Below are 16,751 nucleotides of genomic sequence, written 5' to 3' on the forward strand. Positions count from 1 at the left end.
AGATAATTTCATCGTTATTTTCTAACTGATTTATTATAATTAAAATATATTAGAAACAAGTTAGAAAGTATAGTCCATAGATCTTATGATACCCTACACCTGATATGTGGTTATAAACTATTTATTTTGATATGAAACTTATCTGTATTGAGTCTTATTATAATACCATAATTTTCAATATATTTAGGCTTTAGGTGATTTTATTAAGTAGGCCTTATATGTGAGATATTATGGACCGATCGTCACTAAATTTGGTAGTACGAGTTCAGCTTATGTAAAACTTATTTGTGCTTAACTATCTTCCGTTAGGGCAATTGTATGAGGGCTAGGAGAAATAATAGACTGATTCTAATCAAATTCAACAAGCTTAGTCCTTGTGGCAATATAAACGTTTTGGCCAAGTTTTATCGAATTATCTTTAAAATTTACGACGTCTAGTTTGATTACAAGGGTTGCATGGACGGACAGACGGACGAACCTCTTAGTCGACTCAGAATCCTGAGTAGATTGGTATACTTTAAAGTGTGTTAGGAAATTTTTTTTCTTTTTTCTCTTTTGCACTTTACAAGCATCAGCTCTAATCCTTTAAACTTTATAAACAGTATTTTTAGTACTGGAAATAAACATCTTGACTGGTTAAATAGATTGTCTAACTATATTTTCTTGATCTCAATATAATGTTTACCACTGATACTATTGCTTCAGATGTTGTGCATGTATAATACCAACTAGTTGCCCGTTTAAATTTTCAACCTCATATTGATTGCTACCTATTTTTCTTCTAATTCTTGACTTTATCCAAGATCTACACAACTTAGCGTTTATACCTTTTGCGAAATTACTTTGTATAAAGTTTTTTCTATAAACTTCCTGACCCTCCTTAAATGTTATTACCCTGCTTCTCCTGTTATAATATTTTACATTTCGCTCATATGCTTTATGTAGATTGTCTTTGATTCTGTTGTGTATATTTTGCATTCGGTCGGATTTTGGAAGTATAATTGTTTCACCATCTTCTATTGCATTCAATTTCCTTAAAATGTCGTAAGCATCAGCGTGAGTTATCATGTTGTATCCGGTAAGCGCGAAGTATGGAGTAACTCCCGTTGATGCGTGTATAGTTGATCTTAGGGATTGCTCTATTTTGCTGATGTTCTCGTCCCATCTCGTTTGATCGTTTTGTAGTGAGTTTCTTATACCGCTTATAATCGATTGTTTAACTCTTTCGCTCGCATTTGCCTGTGGAGAATATATAGGAGATCGAATATGCTTTATACCAAAAGCGGATAATAGCTCTTGGAAAGCTTCGGATATAAATTGTTTTCCATTGTCCGAGTGTATTTGTTCTGGCACACCGAACTTATAAAAGATTTCATCTACTAGAAATTTATTGACGGCTTTAGACGAAGCTTTTGGCATAGTTTTGAGAAGTACAAACTTAGTGTTATGATCAAGCACTATAAATATAAATGTGTTACCTGATCTGCTTCTCGGATATGGGCCAAGGAAGTCTATGTATAGTTTCTGGAAAGGTCTCTGTGTATTTACTTCCTTCCCCATGTTTGGTCGCAATATTTGTTTTGGGTGCTTAATCTCCTTGCAAGTATCACAGGCTCTAACGAAATTTTGTGTGTCCTTGAACATTGTTGGCCAATAGAAATATTCGCGGATATTATATAAGGTTTTGGCCACGCCCCCATGTGATGTATTATCTACGTGAGATTTCTTCAATATTTTATTTATTACCGGATCTGGTACCCATATTCTCAAACATTATTCGAAATTATCTTCTCTATTGAACGTGGTCTTTTTGTATACAATATTTTCTTTAATTTGTATGTCTGGTAGTCGATCAATATTCTCTCTCAAAGTCTCAATAAGAGCTAGATAGGATGGATCTTTGAAGTCGCCAGAGTGTAAGTCCATCATTCTGTCTTTGTTGAGGGTTATTTCTTCCAGTTCTAACCTCGATAACATATCGGGAACTATATTTTTGCTTCCCTTCCTATGCTCAATCTCGAATTTAAAACCTTGTAACTTTAGACTCCATCTAGCTAATCTCCCATTCAGATCTTGTTGGTTCATTAGCCATTTGAGGCTTGAATGGTCGGTTATCACGGTAAAATCCATTAGTTCGATGTATTGTCTAAACTTCGCTATGGCCAATACGACTGCCAGGCACTCTTTCTCTGTTGTTGTGTAATTTCTTTGTGCTGTATTTAGTTTTTTTGAGAAATACTCAATAGGGTGTTCACCTCCGTCTTCGTCTTTTTGAAAGAGAACTGCACCTACACCGACATTTGATGCGTCGCATTGTACATAAAACCGTTTATCGAAATTAGGGCTGGACAGAACGGGGCTGGAAACTAAGCACTGTTGAAGCTGTTGTTCAAAGCTTCAAATTGTTTAGTTCTAGTTCAGTTCGGACGTGTTTATTTTTACTCCGAGTTAACTCGTTATTTTAATGTATCTATCGGAAAATAAATATAAATATCACCTGTTTATTATTTACGCGAAAGGACGCTTTTTTTTAATAATATTATTAAATAAAAAATCAAAACAACAACTAAAAGACAAATAAGTAAAACAAATTCTTTATATTTTTTTCTTTTTTTGAACCTTTTTTGTGCATTGACTATTAAATAAAGATCAAGAGTGTTAACGAAAGTAATTACAAATACTCTTAAATGAGTCTCTTCAACGAAAACAGTGAGCGAAGGTTAAGTGTAAACGGCAGAAATGCATACGTTACAGTTAATGTAGACGAAAAAATATAAACAAAACAAACAGAAGAATAGATGACAACTTGTTTTTAATCGCCAAACCTGTTAACCGCGCTCGTTCTTGTTCCCCCGCATTGACAACAACTAATGATTGTCAAACAAAAGAAAATTCAATTCAATCAGAAAATAAAAATATTTTATCTATGCCTGAAAGTATGCTAGCTATATCAGCTTCAGATACGAAATCCACCACACTAACTACAAATAAAATTAACCCATTAAGCGGCGCTGTACCCAAGATTAGTCAACCATTAAATAATGATAATAAATCCCAAATACAGGTTGGAATGGACCGGTATATAACAGTATTAAAACGGGCACGAAGTCCCAAGTCCTCGAAAGCGGCACCCTTGGCCAAATTATATAAGGATAGTGAACCTCATAGACTAAACAATGAAAATCGTTTTTCTATTCTGGAATGTGAAACTAATGAACCAGTAAATAAAATCCTTTCTACAAAACCACCCCCCATTTACTTGAGAGAAAATAATTCGAATCCACTGGTTCAGAGCTGAAAGGAAGCAAGGGTCTACAAGTTGTAATAAAGGGTATTGACTGTAATGTTGAACCACTCGAAATAAAGCAAAGCTTAGAAGATAAAGGCTATAAGGCAAAGAATGTGATAAATATTAGAAATCGCGAAAAAATACCCCAACCACTCTTCCGTGTTGAACTTGAACCCGGTGACATAAACCTGAAAAAAAAATGAAACACATCCCATATATAACTTGAAGTACTTATTGCATCGTAAAATTACGGTAGAAGAACCACACAAACGATTTGGCCCCGTTCAATATGAATTGCCAAGAATATGGACACACCAAGGCATATTGCAAATTGCCACCAGTATGTGTCATTTGCGGGGAGTTGCATAGCACATCCCAATGTAACAAATCTAAAGATGATCCTAAAATAAAAAAATGCAGCAATTGCGGAGTGTCCAAATTCAATTTGGACACTTAATTAAAAATTTAAATCTTTTTTTTAACAAGCAAATTCAAAAATAACAAAACAAAAATTTTATATATTTCTAATTATTATTGTACGCTAGCAACCCTTATAAAATTAGTTTTAAGTGGAATAGAATCTATTACAAAACACATTATATTTGGAAATAAGTTGCTACTACTGAAAATAATAGCAAAATATCTTCGGTTTTAGCAAAAACCGAAGTTTCTTGAATTGAAATTGTCCCTAAACTTTTACTTACCTTAGAACTATCATACCTTGAAGTACTCATTATATTGAATTTATACTCCTATACTAAATTGAATTGATACTCCTTATACTTACCTAAAGTGAAATTATATTCATTATATCTACTTACCTACATTGAATTTATAATAAAATTGGTTAAAAAGAAAATCATTATTTTATTCTTGGCGATTAAAACCAGAGGTGAGAATTCAAACTCTATCCCACTAAATATAAATAGAAGAAGAAATTAATCTCTTTTCTTTCTTTTATTTTCCCTATAATTGTAATTACTCAATTTATGAGTAATTATAATTGATATCTCCTTCATAGATTCTCCCCGCATCCCTCTGCGCTATAAAATCTACGAGGAGATTTTAATAATAATACACACATTATTACATGGTCCATTCGAGTCTCTAAATTACTAGCCATCAAACAAACAAACAAAATCTCTGCATAAAAACAACAAGAAGAGATCAACATGAGGTAAATGACAAAATAAAAGAACAAATCTCATCAGTATTAAATCAATCATCACAAAGTAAGTTACTTATATTAAATTAAAATCCCACACATAAATACAAGCAAACATACCAACAAAAACATACAACAAACGCGAAAAATATTAAAATCGTAAAAAACAAAAGCAACGAGTGCAAAAAGTAAAAAAAAAAAAATAGAATAAAACCCATAAATCTTACAACTAAATAACAAAAAGTGTTTGAATTTGAAAATATAAAAAAAGAGTACATATATTGTAATAATTTTATAGTAAAAATAAGAAAAAATTGCACTTATTAAAAAATATACATAAGTATATACATATATATGTACATACAGTTAAACAAAAAAAATTGCACTTATCCCAAAATCTGTACATACAGTTTTTAACAAAAATAAAAATTGCACTTAGCCCTAGAAATATGTATGTATATAGTCCGCCATATTAATTTACACAAAAAGTAAAAAATTCCAAAAAGCCAAAAAAAAAAAAAACCAAATATACCTATTTTGCGTATATAATTCGCCATATTAATTTATCAAAAAAAAAAAAAAGTAAAAAATTTCATAAAAATATATATTGCACGTATAAAATTCGCCATATTAATTAGCAACTCGAAGAAAAAGAAATAAAAATTTTCGCCATATTAAGTCAAAAAAAATATAGCAAAAAATTATATATTTTGCGCCATATTGAAATTTAAAATTTTAAAGCATATGTATGTATCCCTAAAAGGAATGATCAGTGCGCTATATTAAATAAAACGGACAACAAATTGATCTTCATTTTTTAAAAAGTAAAACGGTATATATACATATATAAGAAAATTTTTCTAATTTAACGGCATAATTTTTCCTACCTAATATACATAATTTTTTTCCTTACCCAATAGTGTTCTTAAGTACATACATATATATAAAAAAAAAAAGTGTCCCGCTATTTCTATCCAGTTTAACATAAAAAAAAAAGAAACGAAAAATAAGAAATAATAAACGAGAAAATAAATGTTGTATGCCTTCGTTGGAATTTAAGGTATTTATAATTGCATTTACATTAAAACAAAATCAAAATACATAATACATAAAAAGAACAAATTTAAAAAGAAATGATACACCAAAAGTAATTAAATTAGCCCAAGAAAGTGTTTAAGTTTATAACATTTTCTCTTCTCAAGTTACATAAAGTGCTCTTGAAATTTATCGTACTTTGCTCTCTTAAGCTGTAATTTTTTTTCAACCACCAAATTTTTTTGTGAGCTCCTTTTTTATGATAAATCGAAAGTGATCCAAATTTAAGAGTAAAATATTGCAATAATTGTAAATAAATTAAAAGTTATTGCAAATAAAGTTTATAACTCGTCGAAAACGAAATCTGTTCTCTTCTAATGTGGTGTAATACATTTTTGTTCGTGTAATTTTAATAAAAGGGTAATTACTCTTTAACATTAAATTATTTCCAACATAACACATACAGTCCATTGCAAAAAACTAAAAAAAATTGTACATATAAGCTTAAAAAACACGATCTATACATAATTACACAAGCTATTAGTAATTAAAAAATAGAGCACAAAAATTAATAATTATTTGGTGGAACAGTGAACGATATTTATTGAAAAACAAAAAAATCCATAATTTGTTTATACTGAACCTTCACATATACAATAAATTTCAAATTGCACTAAAATTCCCATCCCTGGTATATAATAAAAACATTTTGTGTATGCAATTATCAACAAGGGTTACCATTGAGCTCCTTTTTGGTAATTAAAAAATTAACATAAATTTAAACAAAATAAAACTAGCAGAAGGAATTTACAATTAATAATTAAAATCAACAAACAAATTTTGAAAAATTTAAAGATTTTCTTATATAATAGAAAATTAAAATTCAAAAACATTTATTTCTCTTCTCATAATTTAAATTATTCAATACAATACAACTTGGTTCTATACCTAATTAAACTATTGTTTTGAAAAGCTAATTGTTACCTAAGATCAAGAATAAACATTTTATCTCTACACTAATTTGGCAAATGCTCATTTATTATAATTATTTGTCAAGCTTTACATTATTTTGAATACAATTTTTAGAAAATTGCTAGTGATTATCTCATATAATCCCCTACAATAATCCATATTTGTCTTAAAGTTAGCTAATATTTACCAATCTATCACTTTTTTCATATTCTCATTTAAATTTAACTAGATAACAGGTATCTAGTGCTATAATTATATAGCCTCAATTACGGAAAGAGAATATAATAAAAAGCAATTTAAAAACTCAAAAACTCACTATTTAGCCTAACGCTGACTAGATAACAGGTATCTAGTGCTATAAACATATAGCCCCTTAATCCTTAAATAGTGCTAAATAGTAAGATTCGATGTTTTGCTTAGTTTAGCCCTAAAATATTGGTAAAATAATTGAAAAAAAAAAAAATTTTACTTTTTTAAAGAACAATCTTAAAAATTCACCAATCCATTACCTTTTCATAGTATCACTGTAATTTCAACTAGATTACAAGTATCTAGTGATATTTCCTTATAGTCCCTCACTAAATAAAGGTAATAAACAACAAAGTAAATTAAATACTATAATTATATACCCCTAACTCTGAATAAGTACTATTGCTAAACTCTAAAATTCACTATATTCCCTTGTATATCCTTAAGACCTTAGCTACAGAACAGCGTACTTTTTTATCCATAACAAATTTCTAAGATAAACATTTATTTGTTCCCATTCATGACATCTACATCTGGTAGCATGACTTCCACATCTCACAAAACGACATCCGAATCTCGTAGCGAAGCAAATTCTTCTCCTAAAGAGAGGTTTGTATTTGATTGCGACCATTTACTTCAGTTTTGTAATAAATTCAATAGAACACCTGTAGAAGAACAGAGTGAATCAGTTTTAGAAGTCAAGCTCAAAGATTTAGAATCGAGATGGGCTAAAGTGGATTCTTCGTATGAAAGAGTTATGTTAGCTCATGATGATGTAGCCAAACCCGAATTTAAGGATGCATCCAAAAAAAATTTCGATGCGTGTGTAGATGCATATTACCTTTGTATTTCTCAAATCCTCGACTTAATGAAGGCAGTCCATAGTGATACTTCTAATGTTCCAGGATTTGAAGCAACAGCCCGTTACTCACTACCACAACAAGCTCTAACACAAAATTTTGTCTCCGGTAATGCCAGTAATTGTATCAAACTCCCTCCATGTGATACAGAGGTATTCAAAGGCAGTTATGAACAATGGCCCTCATTTAGAGACATGTTTACTGCCGTTTACATAAACCACTCAAAACTTTCTCCCGTCACAAAATTATATCACCTCCGAAACAAAACAAGAGGTGAAGCAGGAGACATTGTGAAACGGTACCCATTAGCTCATGAAAATTTTGATCTCGCTTGGAATGCACTGAAATCTCGTTATGAAAATAAACGAGTTCTGGTTGACAACCAAATTAAAATTCTCTTCTATATACCTCCAGCTATTCATGAAGATAGCGAATCAATTAGAAGAATACAATCTTCGGTTAGTGACTCCCTCGCAACTCTTAAAACTCTCGGTGTAGCAGTAGAGAGCTGGGACCCTATTCTAATCCGCTTAATTTCAACAAAACTGCCAGATTTCACTCTTTCTCTTTGGGAACAATCGTTAAGTTCTCCCCGTGAACTCCCAAAGTGGTCTCAAATGTCTCAATTTCTCATTGATAGATATGAGGCAGTAGAACGTCTGACAAGTATTAGAACTTCTAAGGACTGCTTTAGTATTACAAATGGTTCCCAAAATAACATTCAGACTTATACCTCTCAAGAACATCTTAGCGAAATTCTTTGTAAGCTCTGCGATGAAAATCATTCCTTAAGAACTTGTCCCAAATTTAGAACCTTTACGGTTCAACAAAGAGTTGATTATGTCTTCAAAAACAAGTTTTGCAATAATTGCTTAGCCTCGTCTCATTTAAAAGCAAATTGTAAAAGCAAACATACTTGTCTCTATTGTAAGAAAACACACCACACTTTGTTACATATGACAAAAAGATCTCAAAATTTAACCCCAAAAACCGAAAGTTATCAACAAAAAGACAGCTCGTTGAATAAAAATAACAATGCTCAAAGTACCTCCTCTAACACTACTCAAATTATGCAACAGAATACGCAAATTGAGCTCCCTCACACATCTACTCAAATTCAAGCTAATTGCTCTACTAGTAATGAAAATATTCTTTTACGTACTGCATTAATGCAGATAGAATTCCGAGGTGAGCTCTTTACAATAAGAGCCTTAATCGATCCCGGCTCTCAACGAACATTTTTAACCGAAAGGATAAGAAGTCGGCTTCAACTTCCATTTAAGAAATCGCACTTTGAAATTGTTGGTATTGGCGGACAAAAACAAGCTGCTAGCAAAGAGTGCGAGTTGGTATTATATGCTAAAAGATACAACTTGAAAATCCCCATTAAGGCAATTGTGTTACCTAAAGTAACAAAACATCTCCCATCATGTACGTTTGAAGCCCCTAAATCACCCGAACTAAAAGAGTTAGATTTAGCAGATCCAACTTTTAACAAATCATCCCAAATCGATCTCATTCTGGGCAATGATTATGAACGTTTTATAAATATTGAGGGCATGAAGAAAAATATTTGTGGCCAAACCTCGGCCTATAACACAGTTTTTGGGTGGGTACTTAGTGGTCCCATGAAAACAGAAACTATTCAAGCTTTTTCAACCTCAGTCTTCACTTCTGAGACTTCAGAACTCAACTCTATCCTAAAAAAGTTTTGGGAGCAAGAAGAAATTCCCTCAGCTAATCCAATCTCAGAGGAAGATGAAATCTGTGAGAAACTCTATTGCGAAACAACAACACGAAACGAAAACGGCAGATATGTAGTTAGGTTGCCTTTTAAGAAAGAATATCCCGAAAAGCTCTTTCTTGGTTCTTCACGGTTTGTAGCATTAGCCCAATATTCCAGAATGGAAAAAACTCTTTCAAAAGATCCCGAGCTACAAATCCAATATAAGGCGGTCTTAAGCGAATATCTGACTCTTGATCACATGGAGGAAACTTCATCTCAAGAAATCATTTCACAAAGTAAATACAGCTCATTCTATCTACCTCATCATGCGATTGTTCGCCCAGAACACAAAACCACAAAAGTGAGAGTTGTATTTAATGCCTCGAGAAAAACAAAATCTCAGTGCTCTCTCAATGATGTACTTTACACAGGTCCCATATTACAAAATTCTTTAATTACTATAATTCTGAATTGGAGAAAATATAAATACGTATTCAATGGTGATATACAAAAGATGTATCGCCAGATTCTAATACATCCCGATGATAGACCCTTTCAGAAAATTATTTTCCAACCACAACAAGACGGTCCCATTAAAGATTTTCAGTTAAAAACTGTTACTTTCGGAGTAAATTGCGCCCCTTATCTCGCAATTCGCACGCTTAATCAGCTAGCATCCGATTCTGAATCCCAATATCCGAAAGCATCATCTATTTTGCGATCAGAAACATACGTTGATGATATTCTCTCCGGAGGTTTCTCTATAGAGGAGACTCTATCGGCTCAAACTGAACTCATTAACGCATTAAAATCAGCTGGATTACCCTTAAAGAAAATCACTGCTAATGATTCTCAATTACTCACTCATTTACCAAAAGAAGATCTATATGATTTAGATTTTCTTCGTTTTCACGAATCAAGCTCAACCAAAACTCTTGGTATAAAGTGGAACGCACTTACAGATACATTCAGTTATTCTTTTTCTCCATTCGATCAATCTACAAGCATCACTAAGCGCCAAATTTTATCCTCAGTTGCCAAACTTTTCGATCCTGCTGGATGGCTATCTCCCATAGTCATCAGAGCAAAAATACTAATGCAACAGCTATGGTTAGAAGGTTTGGATTGGGATGAAGAAGTTTCACCAGAATCTCTTCAAAATTGGAACAGCCTCGTTCAAGATATTGCAAAGATAGAATCAATCTCCATTCCTCGTTGGCTACAATACACGCCATCAGATTCAGTTCAAATACATGGGTTCTCAGATGCTTCCAAAGCCGCATATTGTGCTACCGTCTACATTCGCTGTCAGACTGAGACACACAATACCTTCTCAAACTTATTAACTGCGAAAAGCAAAGTATCTCCAATACAAACTATTTGTCTCCCACGTTTAGAACTCAACGGTGCAGTTTTATTGGCAAATCTAGTGCGCTATGTTACGTCATCATTGAATTTTAACAATACAGAAATATATCTCTGGACTGATTCGTCTATAGTCCTAGGTTGGCTCTCCAAACCCCCTTCAACATGGGAAACTTATGTTGCGAATCGCATTTCTCAAATTCATAGTCTCGTTCCAAATGCAACATGGCGTCATGTGTCCACCCACGATAATCCAGCAGATCTTGGAACCCGTGGCTGTAGGCCTCAAGATCTTACGCATAATACCCTTTGGTGGCACGGACCATCATGGTTGCATAAACCCTCGTCAGAATGGCCAAAGCGTAACCCACTCAAAATAGTCGAAAAAACTAATGAAACACAAACTTTGCTCACAGAAGTTCAAGAAGATGATATTCTTAATAGATTTTCCTCGTACCACAAAGCTTTACGTGTGATAAGTTACGTTTTTCGATTCTTTAATAAATGCATAAAGAAAATAAGGCCAAATATATCTCATATATCTCAAAATGAACTAACTTATGACGAACTAAAATTTGTAAAATCTAGACTTCTCATTCGGTCTCAGAAAACATACTATTATGAAGAATATCAGTGTGTGTCTAGATCTCAAACCATAAGTAATAAAAGTTCCTTAAAACCACTTAACCCATTTCTTGACTCAAACTCAATCCTTCGGGTCAATGGCAGACTAGCTCGTTCGTCTCTACCATACAATGAGCGTTACCCCATAATACTGCCAAGCAATTCCAGATTTTGCCATCTCTATCTCACTCACTTGCACAATTTTCTAGCTCATGCTGAATGTAGTCAAATGTGTCGAATGGTTCAGACCGAATTTTATATTTTCAGGCTCAAACCCCGAGTGAAGAAAATAATTCGACACTGTAAAACTTGCATTATTCACAAACAGCAGCCATGTTCGCAAATAATGGCTCCATTACCCCCAGAAAGATGCAATCTGTCACCTCCATTTCAGATCACTGGTATTGACTTCGCTGGCCCGTTTGAGATCAAAACTTCACTCTTACGAAAGTCTGCACTTGTAAAAGGCTATGTATCTGTTTTCGTTTGCTTTAGCACAAAAGCACTTCACTTGGAACCATGCTCAGACTTGTCGACCGCTGCATTTCAGGCCGCATTCTCTCGCTTCATCGGGAGGCGGGGGCTCCCCCAAAGGGTAGTATCTGACAATGGAAGGAACTTTTTAGGTGCAAGTAGATTACTCCAACGCGAATTTAGTATATTTGTAAAAAATGCAGCCCAAGATATATCCCAAAAGTACATTACACATGGCTTCGAGTGGAAATTTATACCACCACACGCTCCCCACATGGGCGGCTTATGGGAAGCCGCTGTTAAAAGTTTTAAGTTCCATCTGAAACGAGTCACTGGAGCCCAAAGGTTCACTTTTGAAGAATTCTCCACAATTCTAGCTCGTATTGAAGGTATTCTCAACTCTCGCCCAATATCTGCATTATCAGAGGATCCTTCAGATTTAACCGCTTTAACTCCCGGTCATTTTTTAAGAGGTGCGCCTCTGATTGCTTTTCCAGAACAAGACATTCAGAATATTTCTCTTATAAATAGATGGGAAAAGCTCAAGGTAATCCACCATCAATTCTCGATCAGATGGAAAGAAGACTACTTAAAATCGTTACACAAACGATATAAATGGAAGAACTCAGTTCCAAATATACAAATCGGAGATCTTGTAGTTGTGATGGATGATTTGCAACCACCTTACGAATGGCGATTAGGTAGGATTGTAAAGACTTATCCCGGCTCAGATGAAAACGTGCGTACCGCTGACGTACGCATTGCCACAGGAATCATTACTAGACCAATAGTAAAATTGTGTCACCTTCCTTTTATGATTGATGAAAATTCTAATTAACTAATTTTAAATCCACTATAACTCTGTTATATAAATGTCAAATCCTACAATACACACATACTCTAGTTTCCATAAGACATTCATTAATACTTTAACTCATTTTTATTCGTATCTCATATTCATACTTGCTTCAATATTCTCCAATTTTAGTAGCTACATATTAATATAATACGCCTGTTTCTTTTCTCTAGCTCAAGAACCAACCGAAGACTAACCGCGACTCGACCGAGTCCTCGCTTAAGCTCTCGCCTAAGGTCACGCAGAAGCTCGAGTCAATCTAGACAACCCCAAAATCGTAACAACACTCGACGTATCATTCACCGCAATCCGGACGTGTATAAGTGTGTGCTTTGTACAAGCTTTCACGCTCTGAGGTTTTGCCGCAAATTTTTGAAGATGTCAGTCGAAATGAGAGAAGAAATGGTCGAGAGCAACCACTATTGCATAAACTGTTTGGCCAGAAGTCACGATCTGAGATCATGCACATCAATGGATACCTGCAAAAAGTGCGATAGGTATCACCACACCCTTTTACATCCAACACCACAACGCTCTAGACAGCACCGAAGTACTGTCACCAATCAACAACATCAACAGCAACCACAAATACGTCAGCAGCAACTACCATCACATCAACAGCCGAATCAACAACCATTACCACCAACCCCTGATGCCAAGCTACTTGCAGAAGCAATCAAATCGTTAGCCCAAGTATTGTGTGCCACAGATAATAAGACGCCATCTGTTGCCTAAAGCTGAGGCTGGCGCCATGTCCAAATTCAATTTGGACACTTAATTAAAAATTTAAATCTTTTTTTTAACAAGCAAATTCAAAAATAACAAAACAAAAATTTTATATATTTCTAATTATTATTGTACGCTAGCAACCCTTATAAAATTAGTTTTAAGTGGAATAGAATCTATTACAAAACACATTATATTTGGAAATAAGTTGCTACTACTGAAAATAATAGCAAAATATCTTCGGTTTTAGCAAAAACCGAAGTTTCTTGAATTGAAATTGTCCCTAAACTTTTACTTACCTTAGAACTATCATACCTTGAAGTACTCATTATATTGAATTTATACTCCTATACTAAATTGAATTGATACTCCTTATACTTACCTAAAGTGAAATTATATTCATTATATCTACTTACCTACATTGAATTTATAATAAAATTGGTTAAAAAGAAAATCATTATTTTATTCTTGGCGATTAAAACCAGAGGTGAGAATTCAAACTCTATCCCACTAAATATAAATAGAAGAAGAAATTAATCTCTTTTCTTTCTTTTATTTTCCCTATAATTGTAATTACTCAATTTATGAGTAATTATAATTGATATCTCCTTCATAGATTCTCCCCGCATCCCTCTGCGCTATAAAATCTACGAGGAGATTTTAATAATAATACACACATTATTACACGGAGGTAACCACACAGCAAACTACAGGGGTTGTCCTGTCTACTCAATTGTTAAAAAATCACAAAGCCAGAAACCAAAGATTTTTCCCACTCAGCCATTAAATAACAACAACAGACATATGACAACAAAGTAACTTATGCAAATGTACTTAGAAACAACCAAACTCAGCCGCAAGTCAACTCCAAAACGAAAATATGAACCCAGAGATAAGAGAGCAAACGCCAATTTTCAATTTTACCCGACTAGAATCTACAATAGAAACTCTTGTGCAATCGGTAAATAACTTTACAAACTCAATGAGTAACATGATGCAAGAAATGCTTAAGATGCAATCAATGTTATTGCAGGCAGTGCTTAACAGACCATGAACTGCCTAAGAATATGTTTTTGGAATGCAAACGGCATACGCCAACACAAAAACGAACTCGAATATTTTTTAAGAAACCAACAAATTGATGTAATGCTGGTTTCTGAAACTCATTTGACGTCCAGAAGTTCCTTTCGAATAAATGGATATGTAATATATGACACCAAAGATCCCAGAGGTAGAGCATGCGGAGGCTCGGCAATTTTAATAAAAGCTCGAATAAAACACTACTTAATGTGTGATTTTTGCGAAGATTATCTTCAAGCTACTACAATCTGTCTTGAAGATTTTCATCGAAACTTAGTGATTTCATCGATATACTCACCCCCAAGATTCTCAATTACAGAAAGTCAATATAATAGATTTTTTAAATCACTAGGCCCCCGTTTCCTGGCTGCTGGCGATTATAATGCTAAGCACACATTCTGGGGATCACGACTGATTACCCCTAAAGGTCGTGTTTTGTTCGACTCAATTTCTAAAATGGGTTTGCATGTGCTTTCGAGCGGCCAACCTACTTACTGGCCTACTGACCCACGAAAAATACCGGATGTTATTGATTTTAGCGTGATGAAAAATATCCCTAGAGAAATGATTCAAATTGAATCCTCGCTGGAACTATCTTCAGATCACTCACCCACTATTATTACTTTATTGAGCCCCCTAGAAATTCTATCCCCGACTGGTAATTTAGCGATGGCAGGCACAAGAATAAATTGGCTCAAATATAAAAAATACCTCAGTACACATTGCTCGGAAAACATACCGCTAAGAACACCAGAAAACATAGATTACTCTCTTATCAATTTCGATAAAAATCTCAGAATGGCTGCTCAACATGCTACCCAAACCCCCCGACAATTCAGATATAATAGAATTAATTCTGCAGATGTCGAACGGCTCTTAAATGAAAAAAGAAGATTTCGAAGAGAATGGCAATTGCACAGATCCCCCCAACTAAAATCGAAGCTTAAATATTGTATAAAAAGACTTAAAAAGCTCTTGGAATTTCGAAAAATGGAATCATTGAATAAATATTTAGAAAGTCTGGACGCAACCCCGCAATCGGATTACTCATTATGGCGAGCAACAAAAAATCTTAAAAGACCCGTTATATGTAAGTCCCCCTTGCGAAATTCAAGTGGTGGTTGGGCAAGAAATGATACTGAAAAAGGGAATCTGTTTGTTAATCATTTAAAAAAAGTATTTACACCGAACACATCAAACGAAGCAATTGATACGTTTTGAGATTCGAGAGATCGAAAATGCTATTGCTGATTTAAATCCCAAGAAAGCGCCTGGTATGGATAAGATCAGCAACAAGATGCTTATAGAGCTACCCCGGATAGCAATAAAAATAATTCTTTTTATTTTTAATGCTATATTACGACTTGAATATTATCCTCCAGAATGGAAGGTTTCACTGGTTACCATGATACCCAAGCCGGGAAAAGATCACACAAAAGTAGAATCATACAGACCCATCAGCCTATTGTCTAATATATCAAAGCTATTTGAGAAGATACTTATGAACAAGTTGTTCCCGATGTTAACTGAAAACAATTGTATTCCGAATCATCAATTTGGATTTAGAAGAAAACACAGTACTATCGAACAAACCCATAGACTTGTAAATATGGTGAGAAAAGCGTTTGAAGAAAAGAAATACTGTTCTGCACTCTTCATCGACATCTCTCAAGCGTTTGATAAGGTATGGCATGCTGGATTAATATACAAATTGAGTCAAAATTTACCGGCAAACACACATAAGCTGTTGGAAAGCTATTTAACTGGTCGAACATTTAAGTTTAAAGAGGGAAACTTTTTAAGTACTGCACAACCCATTGAAGCTGGAGTCCCCCAAGGCAGTATCCTGGGACCTTTTTTATATTTGATGTATTCGTCTGATATGCCAACTAACAATCGCACTCATACATCAACATTTGCTGATGATACTGCTATTCTAAGCATTCATGAAAACCCTCAAGAAGCGTCTCGTTACATACAAAACCACATATTTGAATTAGAAAAATGGTTAAAACAATGGAAAATTAAAGTCAACGAGCAAAAATGTACACACATTACATTTACATTGCGTAGAGAATCATGCCCCCCTATTCATATCAATAACCAAACAATAATTCAACAATCGGAAGTGAAATACCTCGGAATACATCTCGATCGTCGCCTTACATGGAAAAGTCATATAGATGCAAAGTTGACTCAAATGAAATTGAAATCAATTCAAATTAATTGGCTTATTGGCAGAAACTCCACACTTAGTTTAGATTGTAAACTTCTACTTTATAACATGATCATAAAACCGATATGGTGTTATGGCATACAGTTATGGGGCA

At 33.9% G+C, this 16,751-nt stretch overlaps 1 protein-coding gene across 1 annotated transcript; it reads left to right on the top strand.

The window, feature by feature from the left end:
* The first annotated feature begins 7,230 nt into the window (after positions 1–7,230).
* Positions 7,231–12,878, top strand: LOC135958596 (uncharacterized). The gene is made up of 4 exons (XM_065509493.1): positions 7,231–7,319; positions 7,371–11,131; positions 11,963–12,306; positions 12,789–12,878. Exons 1-4 carry the CDS (start codon positions 7,231–7,233, stop codon positions 12,876–12,878), a joined length of 4,284 nt encoding a protein of 1,427 aa, XP_065365565.1.
* The last annotated feature ends 3,873 nt before the right edge of the window (positions 12,879–16,751 follow it).

The sequence above is a fragment of the Calliphora vicina genome, chromosome 4 (genome assembly GCF_958450345.1).
Source record: "Calliphora vicina chromosome 4, idCalVici1.1, whole genome shotgun sequence".
Lineage (NCBI taxonomy): Eukaryota > Metazoa > Arthropoda > Insecta > Diptera > Calliphoridae > Calliphora > Calliphora vicina.